The sequence below is a fragment of the Tigriopus californicus genome, chromosome 8 (genome assembly GCF_007210705.1).
Source record: "Tigriopus californicus strain San Diego chromosome 8, Tcal_SD_v2.1, whole genome shotgun sequence".
NCBI lineage: Eukaryota > Metazoa > Arthropoda > Copepoda > Harpacticoida > Harpacticidae > Tigriopus > Tigriopus californicus.
In genome coordinates this window covers 7,879,842-7,891,162 of record NC_081447.1, presented here as the reverse complement: position 1 = coordinate 7,891,162, position 11,321 = coordinate 7,879,842, and the positions used below count along the sequence as shown (strand labels likewise).

The 11,321-nt window shown below is 41.3% G+C and overlaps 1 protein-coding gene across 3 annotated transcripts in view; it reads left to right on the top strand.

Annotated features, from left to right (window-relative positions):
- LOC131885036 (zinc finger and BTB domain-containing protein 37-like) overlaps positions 1–11,321 on the top strand; it is an 18,470-nt gene continuing 7,149 nt past the window's right edge. Inside the window, exons 1-3 of one of the 3 annotated variants that reach the window (XM_059232963.1) lie at positions 3–590; positions 1,636–2,468; positions 7,967–8,241. In XM_059232963.1, coding sequence (XP_059088946.1) covers positions 535–590; positions 1,636–2,468; positions 7,967–8,217 — 1,140 coding nt within the window. In that variant the 5' untranslated portion in view covers positions 3–534 and the 3' untranslated portion in view covers positions 8,218–8,241. Of the gene's footprint in view, positions 591–1,635; positions 2,469–7,966; positions 8,242–11,321 lie in introns of those variants that run through there. The other 2 variants (XM_059232962.1, XM_059232960.1) reach the window with 2 other exon arrangements.

The window sequence follows — 11,321 nt, the reverse complement described above, 5'->3', positions numbered from 1 at the left end:
CAGAAAGCACGCATCGCTTCCAAATCGTCCTACTTGAAGATGCATAATTGAAAACCCTGAGATTAAGATTGTTCCTTTAATATCCATTAAATCCAACGTTTGAACTTAAACTTTTTGTTTCAAGTGTTAATGGAGAATAACCACCCTTGCCCTACTCGAGGACGAACATTAGGTGTCAACCGCAGTTGGATCGATCGATCGATCGATTCGTGTATTGGACTTAACAGGCGGTCAAGTTGCTGTCTCCAGTGAAGTGGCGGTTTTTGGCGGTTCAAGAAGCCAAATAGCAATACCGATTCTGATATGCGCCACATACATATACTTTGTGTAGGAATGATACATATGTAGGCCGAGGCGGATGAATGGTCCTCCACCTTTATTAATTCTTGATCTACTTTGAGATTTGGCCGGTGGTGTTGGCGTTGTCCTGAAATCATCTGGAGTGGACCAAGGAACTGGCTTGAGAACCCCAGTGCTCGTCTGGCTTTTGCCCGCGTGTCTCTAATTGCAGCCCTAGCGACCAACCAGCCCCTTATGTTGGAGGAGCCGCAACCAAATATACGTTTGCGCTCTAATATCTCAAAGAAAAAGTAGGTGGATTTTGCCAAGTTCTTGATATGTAACCAAGGACGTGTTTTTTGAAAGGTCGTGCCTCTGAGTTAAGGCCTTGTCCAAGTTAGCCACAATTTTTTTTAGCCAATGATTAGAATCAATTAAAATACCGGCTTTAGCTTGTTCTCCATTGATTGCCCTCCTATATGTAACATTGAAATAATATTTGGAGTCGAGACCTTAACTTGAAATAGTCTTATATAGTTGCATCAATGACGGAGAAATTGACCAAGTTTGTGATGTAATATTATCTATTTCAGCCTTCTAGATTCTGATAATGTTTCAGACCAAGAGCTCGGCTTAACTATAGATTCTCTCACTATCAAACTTTATTAATAACAATTGTTCAAAAGCAATCTTGAGGTTTGTCCCAACTCAGGTTTTAGGGCCTATATTGGTAACCGTAGAGGCTTAACGTGCGCTTTGAGAGTACCTTCAAGCCCTCGAGAATCCAGGCTAGTTAGAACAATAAAGTCCATCTCATCTTGTCTTTCTCGGGCTCCTTCATTGTTCAATTTGCTCCTCCCAAATATTCGTAGGGAGTATGTAGATGTTGATCCAGTAGCATCAAACTTTATCACTAGATATTGTCAGAGAGCGGGCTCCTCTTCTCAAAGTCAGTCCTTGGTCCAAAACATTATCAAAATGTCCTAGGCAGCCTAAAAAGGCAGGAGGGGAATCAATTTGAAAGCATCTGAATCCATGAACAAAAACATGATGACCAACTGTCTTCGGGTTTCTTACTAGAGTCAGGTCAAGTAGAAAGACTCGTCTTGCGAAATTCTAGGAAAAATGAACTTTTTTTTTTGACGAGTCCGAACTCGAGTCCATTCTACAAGAGTCGAGTTCGGCCAATTTCTCCACAGTTGAGAAAAGACTCGATTGCTCACGGACTCGAGTCCAAACTCGCCCCAGTACTAATATAGACTATCATGAAAAATGGGTTAGTTTTGTTTCAGTGTGTAAACAGCATGTGCCCAAAGCTGTGACACTTTTAAACATGAAATATGCCAAATCTTGTAGGTCCTGGCCGCAACGTGATTCCGCAGGATTGTACGGGATTATGGGGTCCACGGATAAGTTCTATTTGCGATGGAACGACTTTGAGGCAAATATCAGCGCCGCTTTCAAAGAACTCCGTCAAGACAAAGATTTCTTCGACGTTACTTTGACCGTGGACGACGATCCCAATCATGTGTTGCAAGCCCACAAAGTCATTTTGTCGGCTTGTTCGCCTTTCTTCCGTAATGTTCTCCTACGTCAGAATGCCGCCATGGGTGTTGCCGGCTTCTCGCATCCTCACCCTTTGGTTTATCTCCGGGGCGTGTCCTACGAAGATCTGAAGCACATCATCGACTTCATGTATTATGGCGAAGTCAATGTGGCCCAAGACGATCTCCAAGCATTCCTTCAAGTGGCCGAAGATCTCAAAGTCAAAGGCTTGACTCAAGCCGATTCCAATAGCAGCTCTGCCCCGTCCTCATCGTCATTGGGCAACTCCTCTGGTCCATCTCGAGAGCCTTCGGGGGTAAAACGAGAGCCTCCTGGAGAAAACGGAGGAATAGCCAAGAAGCGATCCCGTCCAAATCTAGCCGTTCCAGTCCCTGGACCCTCTCATCAAGTACCTGTTCACTCCATCGACGATGATGTTCAAGACGTCGGCGATACCAACGTTAAAACGGAACATTTGGCTGCCTCTGACTTTGAAGGCACTGACTTCGAAGCTGTGGAGGGCGAAGGTGGGGAAGGCGATTATGACTATACTCAGTACGGCGATGAATCGGGTGAAATGACGTACGCGGAAGGAGAAAATGGCCAAATGGTACCAGGAACATCAGGTGGAAACGAATCCAACGGTACGTTCCAGTTTCTCACATTGTAGTATTGCAGGTGATTTGAATCGAGGAATTTTCACTAGAACTTGGCGAAACTAAATAAAGTCTTCAAGTAGAGTTGGAATCATTCGACGCATTAGACAACATCTTGTGCAATTGCTAAAGCTTAAGAATGATATATTTCCACATGTATGTATTGTTTTCCATAAACAAGTTGCTTACAATGTTGTTAGGTAATTTTTCTGGCTTTGGAGATGTTTTTGATGAGGACAAACACTTAGGTCTAATCGAAAAGTAATATATCATAATTTATAGTTGTGTTTTTTTTCAAAATAATTAAGATTCACGAAGCACAAAGCAGTATCTATTTTGGAAAACAGAAATATTAGTGAACTAATTTCTTAACAAAGAGCTATTAAGCCTCGAAGGTTCATGTCAATCATGCGACTTCTCAAAAATTGGTCAAGACATCCTCCTCTGCTTCTGATTCAATGAACCAATACCCACTTTTGGACAATTGCACACGTCTTGTGTCCCCTTTTGCTCACTTTTGCACACTTTGTGTCTACTTTTGCTCACTTTTGCACACTTTGTGTCTACTTTTGTCTATGTTTGGACACATTTGGACACTTTTGGACACTTGGTATCCAAAAGTCAAGCTGATTCACAAGATTGCCCATCCTGACCTCGAGCAATGTTCTGATCATTGAAGATGAAACAAAGAAGTGTTAAAATGTATTTGTTTTTGGCTTTTGACTGAATCTGGGCCCTCTACAATCAGAAACTAGAATTCAGTCTGATTTTCAAGGTTAGCCAAGTGATAGCTGCACTTCCAACAAAAATCTGTTTAATTTGATGGCCATCGGTTTCCCCGAAAAGTAATCCCGACATGTGGATTTTCGCCAAGCGATTTCCACCATAGTAAACTCTCTCAAGGTTGAATTCCGCCAACCTTAAACTCCCCCCACGATGAACTCCGCCAATGGCAATCTCCACCATAGAAATCCCCGCCTACAGCAATCTCCACCATAGAAATCCCCACCTATGGCAATCTCCACCATAGAAATCCCCGCCTACGGCAATCTCCACCATAGAAATCCCCGCCTACGGCAATCTCCGCCGTGGTAAACTCAACTACAATGAACTCTGCCTACGGCAATTTCCGCCATGGTGAACTCCGCTAACGGGGATCTCCCTCACATTCAAGTCCGCCGACAGTGATCTCCGCCAAAGCAAACTCCTCCAACGGAGTATTCTGCCAAGAGTGACCTCCGCCACGGTGATCTCCCTCGCATTCATTGTTGTTGGCGGACGCCAACAACAATCTCCGCCCGCGATAAAACCTGCAAACTGCAACTCCACCAAAGAAGACTTTGCCATGATAAAGTCCCCGACATTAAAGCCTGCCAATGGAGATTTCTCCCAGACAAGGAAATCCGCCAAAAGGATCCTTATTTAAGGAAACTTCGTCATAATACACTCCCCACATTGACGTCTACAGTGAAATTTCCAAGCAATGAAATGCACTTTGCCAACAATGTACTCCCTCAGACCCCCGACAGGATCTTACTTTTTTATTTACACTGAATTAAACTATTGAAATTCTAATCCAAATACAAAAAATGGGATTGAAGAAAAAAGAAATCACCTTTACAGGCTAAATCTTGAAAAGACCATCCATGCATGCGAATTTGGATTTGGATTTGTTTTGTTCTGTTCTGTTCAATTAGTCACATTTCTGTTTGGAAAAATGTTGCTTTGATGCTCAACTGAGCAAAGCTCCGAGTCATACATAGCTCTATCCTTGAAAACTTCATTCGGTCAAGGACGAATTCACCACTGGACAGTGACGGGGGTGGGGGAAATGAGTAATTCCAATTCCAATCAATCAAATGTATTTCTCTTTACATGAGTTGACTCAATTTTAGCCTCAGAAAGCAATGGTCAGTTTTGATTTCAATCGAACGTCGAACGTCTTTGTCTTTTGAAAGTTTGAGCATTTAAGATTCGAACCAGGGATGGCGCAAATTGAATGAGCTGGCACCACGTTGGTAAGATCTGACCAAGGTGGTGCTAAGTAAGTCATTTTCTGCCCACGTCGTACTGAGTTTCAGGACCTCATTGCTTTTGACGCAGACGTTCGATAGAGGTCAAAATTGACGAACGGTTTCTGAGTTAACTGAAGTCCAACTTGTGCGAAGGAAAATGCATTCGGTTCACCTGGATAAAACTTACGTTTCCCCCTCCCTACCGTGTTTGTCCAGTGATGACGTCGTCCTTGATTCGGCCAATGAAAATGGGAATTATTCAGTACGCTTGCTTTTCCTCACCTCTGAATCTGATTCCACGGGCACAGTAGTCTTAATATGATTAAAATAGACTCTGAATGTATTGAAGTTCTAGAGGGATATTTCTTGAAATAATTGCTCCCAAAAGCCAAATATTAAAAAAGATTTAAAAAGCAGACTCAATGTCAAACAAATTAAATTGAGAAATAAAAGCTTTCAAGACATCGCTTTTTGTCTTATTATCGTATAAACTTTGAACTAACATGCAACAAAAGCCCCAGACCAACTGTTACTTGTCATAAGACTATCTTTTTGATTGCGCATAAACGTTGTCACAAAGTAAAGGCAAACTTCATTTCATTGCTTGGAAAATTGCCATTGGCGGACTTTAATGTGGGGAGTTTGGCATGGCGAAGTCTTCTTTGGCAGAGGTCCACTTTGCAGGTTTTATGGCGGGCGGAGATTGTTGTTGGCGGACTAGAATATGAGGGAGATTCCCATTGGCGCAGTTTACCACAGGCGGAGATTGCCGTTGGTGGAGTTATCCTAGGCGGATTTCATTGTAGCGGAGTTTACCACGGCGGATATTGCGGCTGGCGGAGTTTAATGTTGGCAGAATTCAACGTTGGGAGAGGTTTCTATGATGGAGATCACCTGGCAGAAATCCAGTGGCACACATTACTATTGGGGGAAACATAAGCCAAGGGAACCAACCATTTTATTTTGCGCTGGACTGGTTTTCAGGGGTGACCTGATTGAGGTTTCTCAAAAATGATATTTACTGCTGTTTGACTAATGTAAGTTTCTTTGCAATTATTCACACACATGCGAATGTCTTTGACTTCAAATTTTTTGTGTTTTTTTTCTTTGTCAATTACTAATCAATCACAAACTGATGAGGGGCTTGCCCATGTGACAAAATGGGATAGGGTCACAGGATCAGTTTGTTTGGTTTTTTGTACCCGTTTGCGCTCAAGCGCAATCTTTCGGCTATGTAGGGATGCGTCAAACGTAAAAATGCAACCGCATTTTCCACCAACAATTAAACTTCTGTGTCAAAGCGAGCTTGCAGTTTTATCCTTATATCGTTTCTTGCACTATCCTTTGGGTTTTTTTTTGTCTACCAGCTCCGATTATTTCGACACTATTGTGTATGACTCGTGCATCAACCAAAACCTCGACCCATCCCTACGTATGTCAAAAAGGGGCGCTCAAGTGCAAAGGGGTAAACAACGACCCCCGTGAGCATGTCCCATTGCGTTGAAAATGTATAAGCACATTGTGGTCATATTTCTAAAGGCTAGTTTGTTCGAAGAAGAGCTAACTAGGTTGTTGGAAGATGTTAAGGATTTTACGAGATTCAATAATTTGACCGGCACACTAATGAATTTGACACGCTGAGCTCTCTACCAATCAAGTTCGAGGATGAACAAAATATTATCAAATATATGAATTCGGAGAGCCGTGATTCCTCCAATTTAAATTTCTCCTCGTTTGCGGAATGATTGCAACACCAAATGATTTAGGAAGAAGTTAATCAACCATGCATGGCAAGCAAGATAGGAAGGAGGAAATTTGGAAGTTGAGAAAGAAGATAACGTAACGGGACCAGGGATGAGAAATTATTAAAAGCCATTATCTACCACCTGGAAGAAAATGGTGGCAGAAAATGGCAGAAATTGGTCCAAAGTAAGGGGCAGAAAGTGGTAAAAATGGAAATAATTATTTTATTTTAAATCATCTTTTTCTAGTATTTATGCACACTTCCGTTACTTTTTAAGCCTACCTGTATGTAGGTTTGACTCGCTGGGATGGGTATTTTGCATTGAATGGGAGATAACAACCACTAAACGTCACTGGAGTGTGATGGAGTTTGAATTTTGCCACCGCAATCGATATGAGTCAGGGTTGCCATTGACCTAGACTTTTTGGAGTAAAAATGAGGACAATTGCGCTTAAAAAAGTTATATCGTATTAAATAACCATTTTGATCAAGATGAAAAGAGCTATACATGTCGTGGCTAGGCCTTAAATACTGCCAGTGTCAATGGATACTGTTATAAATTCAATCAAACCATCAAACTGTTTCAATATCAATATTTGAGGAACATTTTGCATTTCAGCCAATGCTATACCAATTTGCTTTTTAGCAAAGGACGCATGAAAAACTCATCCAAACCCTTTTATCTTCTTTTTAGCAAAGGACGCATGAAAAACTCATCCAAACCCTTTTATCTTTCTTGTCCTTGACACCTTTTAAAATCAAGATAGGCCATTCCAACTGCTGGCGGCCATTTTGACCACCTTCCAGCAATTTCTGCCATTTTTCGCCACTTTCTCCCACTTGTGGGAGAAAGTGGCAGAAATTCGATCAATCTCGATTTTTCCCATTGCTGATTCAAGGTGTTGACCGATCGACTTTTTGAGATCTGATCTTGAATAAACTGCAAGTAGCAAATGCCGCCGCTATTGAATACACAGTTTTCTATTACAAGAACCGGATTTCAAGGTATGATTTTCTCTTGAAACCACTCTAAGCCAAATTTGACGTTAGAGAATGTCTTTTTCTTCATGTTCTAAGTTTCCAGCCACTCTTGAACACAACGTCATGAAATAAGATTTCTAATGGTGGCCTTTGGTTTCCTTTGCGTGCCGGAGAGCGAACTTTATACCGCTGAAAACCGGTCCTTGTACGCATAAAAGAAAGAGTGTAAACAAACATGACTTTCATCTCACCTCTGTTTCCACTAAAATTGCGCCATCTACAGGCAGTACTCCAATATGCCACCTATGTGTTCTAAAGACTGGCCTACCTGACTTACTTGTAAAGCACACTCTTGGCCTTGCTTCCTCTGTGCTATGATGACAACCAGTGATCATCAGCACTATCACTTTAGGCGTCGACACTAATCAGCACCCATCAATCGGGAAATGGCTGCACTCTCACCCCACTTGTGTACAAATAATTTGAGGAAGTATAAGAAGCGTTTTTCGAGATTTTACTTCTGGAAGTGAATCCATGAACGCTCGTAAAAACATATTGATATCTCACGTTGGAAACTAAAGCTTTGGCGTCTTGGAGATTCGTCATGTTCAGGTGACATGAGTTTGTTCACAACATTGGTCAAGCTGTGCTTCTTACATGAAGTTGGAGGAAGAACCAGTCGATAGGTTCTTCGAGCATCAAATTTAGAAATGTTAGTTACCATTGAGAAACCCTGTTTCTTGCAGAGTATGATGAAGTGGATAACCAGTGGGTGAAACTGAAGAAAGAATCCATGTGCAGGCATTGTGGCTACAAGAGCAAATTACTTGCAGACGTCAAAAAACATATTAGAAGAATGCACATGTCGGCCACGCCTTTTCCTTGTAAATTTTGTGCTTGCAAATTCAAAGATAAGTCTTATCTCAAATATCACTATAAAATGAAACACGGTGTGACTTTAAGGGCCAGCGAAATCGATCATCTTTTCTCTGAATAAATTTTTGGTTGACTTGTTTTCTAATTTGGACTAAAATTACCGATCAACCTTATATTCAAGGGTTAGCCAGATAAAGCCAACTCTAATTCGTTGGTCGATCAAATGATAGATATAAATAAAGTTATTTCATATGAATGGGAGGAGACGTGGGGGTAGTGGTTAGCGAAGTATCCTAGTACGAGAGAGATCACTAGTTCGAATCTCCACCCCGACCTTTCTCAAGTTAATTGTTAGACCCTAACCCTACCCACAGACGGAGAACCTAAACTGATACGGACACGACACAGTCTATCGGAAAAAGTATAAGGACGATATGATGGGTGGCTTCGCTGGCCGGGCTCCGACCCTAGCACTCATAGACCAAACCGAATAAATTTCTCGCTTTGAACTGCTGGGATTCCAATCCCAGTAGCGGTAAGGAAGTCCGCAAAAAATGCTAGTTGGCCCTCTACTTTTAACCGAATTGTTTAAGATGTGTGTGGATTTACTTGGCTGAGGGCTTTAAGTTAGTGATGGGGCGAGTCCTTTCATTTTTTTTTATTTTTTGCCGGACTCGAGTCTTTTACTACGGCCAGGTCTCGCAAAAAGACTCGCCTTGCGAAATTGTAAGAAAAATGAACAATTTCGTCTTGACAAGTCCGGAATCGAGTCCTTTCTAAAAGACTCGAGTATGGCCAATCTCTCCAAAATCGAGTAAGCCCAGCACTACTCTGTGATAAGATTGTTGCTCCAGTGTTGGGCCAATTACGGGTTCATGATAGAAATACCTTTAAAAAAGTCGAATAACTTTTTTACCTTTTTTCCGACGTTTTAGGATCTATTCGACTTTTTGGGGTATATTCGCCTTTTACAGCTTTTTGCCGCTTAGGCACATATTTTGTCCATTTTTCGCATTGTTTTCCATTTCGATTCGAACTTCCTGCATCCTTCAACGTCAGCGCATCAGGAGCAAACAAAAAACAATAAATGGCAAACGTTGTCCATCACATTCTAACTTTTGAAACCAAGGTGAGTTAGGGATGAGATGTCTCGACAAAGCTCAAAACTGCATGGCGTAGAACTGCAGTTATGGGTCGTACAAAACGCCTGGCACAAGTAGTACCATACCATATTTCGCTCTCCTTTTGTGATAAATTGAAACCAACTCTCCAAGGCCGTTTGAATTTGATATTGATGGAAAGCTTCACATAAGCATTAGCAGCTTAAAGTAATTTGCCAACAATTTCTTCAGGATGACCAAATTGAGGGGAAGACCCTTCGATTTCGGTAGTTTTAGGAAAGCAATTTTCAAATCGGTCACCTTTTTGGGCCCGTTGCAATCTGTTTAATGTCCAGAGGTTTGAAAATGGCAATCAAGCCTTGGAATCTAGCTTCATGTACCTCAAACTCTAGTAATACACCACTATACAGGCCAAGCTGAAATTTCTATGAGATGTTGTAAAATGTGACAAGCGCCATTTTCACATTTGTGAATTAACTTAAATGAAGTTTTACTCATTTCACAAACTTAGAATAGTTGATAGCTTATCAAAAATCATTGACCAATGCTACATGAGCAAACATATCTAAAGACCTTTGTCTTAGGAACCAGGTGAGCAAAACCCTTTCATAAGTCCACAGGGCTTAATTGTATGGCTCTTGTGCATATACACATGCATGAAACTGAACATGTCATATTCAGCTTTAAACAAATAATTGTCCATAATCAAGGAACAAGTTATTGACCCTCGGTTCCTTTTAGCTGTGGCTGGTTTGGCTTCGTCGTGTTATATTGAAAGTAATAAAGGTGGGGCTTCATGAAAACTGTTGAGGCGTGCATCAAAACCATCCATCAAACGTAAAGCCACGTTTTTGCAATCACGTGACTAAAGTACCAAAATCGGACTCTGAAAGTCCGTTTGAGCCATTTTTCCTAGGTTTTTGACCGCTATTTTGCCAAATTTAATCGACTTTTTTTACAGCTCAAATGACAACTAAGGAATGCGACATACACTGTACTTGGTGGCGTATAGAATACTGGCAGTAGGTATCTTTCTCGCCTCCTGCTTTAAAATATAATGGCTATCATAACCCGGTGGATGGTTAAGCCAATTTTCCCCGTGAAATTAGAAACCTTTTGTGTACTCCCATTCACCGAAACACAGCGAATCTCTGAATGAACCGTAGTCAACTACTAATGGGCAAACCTTTGGTGTCAGCCCAGTGGAGATTTTTTCTATTTCAAATTTGAATTCGTCTTTGTTCCAGATGTATCCAGCGGTGTCAATTATTCAGCCATGCTTGATAACAATTGATGGTAGTGGCATTTTATATGTGTAATCATTGCTGCTATAGGTAAAAGTTCCCGAGCGCGTTTTCACACGTGTTTGAGACGAGTGTGATGCCATGATAGCAGCAACAGAAAACCAATAACATCACTGATAGATCAAGACAACTCAATATGGTGCACTCGGGTATAGAATTGGCAACCCCTCACCCTCCATATCTGAAAAGGTGGTTGATGTTTGTATGCTAGAACCACTACTAAAGAAACCTGTCCAAAATGTCAATTGCCCTTCTTGCTGACAAGGTGGGCAGTGACTGAGAAACTTTGTTTTTTGAAGTCCTTTGAAGTAGACGATCATTTCGTAAAAACGAACAAGAAACGTATTTGCAGGGATTGCAGCTAATCATGCACGAGCGTAAAGAAGTATATTATAAAAATAAAAGGTTTACATTTTGGCTCCGGGGTTGATCCGCTTCGCCTAGGGAAAGAATTCTTGCCACATCAGCGTTGCCTCTAAGACCGCTCGACTACACCACCTCCTATCATGAATATATTTGAAAGTAACGTTTAGACTTGCAAATTTAGTAGTATCAGATTTGAAACATAATTCAGATTGAGTCTAGACAGAGAAACCTTGAACTAGAGGAGTGGACAGTAGCGGAGCTAGGCCGATTTTACTTTTTGTTACAGCTTTTTGACGGATGCGTAAACGGAAACAGGCAGGAAGGTACTCTCATTTGAGGCCAAACTGCACACCTTTTATTAGATTTATACTTACCTACTCCTAAACCTCTACACTTTTTACTACATAAATAAGAAACTTTCCACATTTTCATTT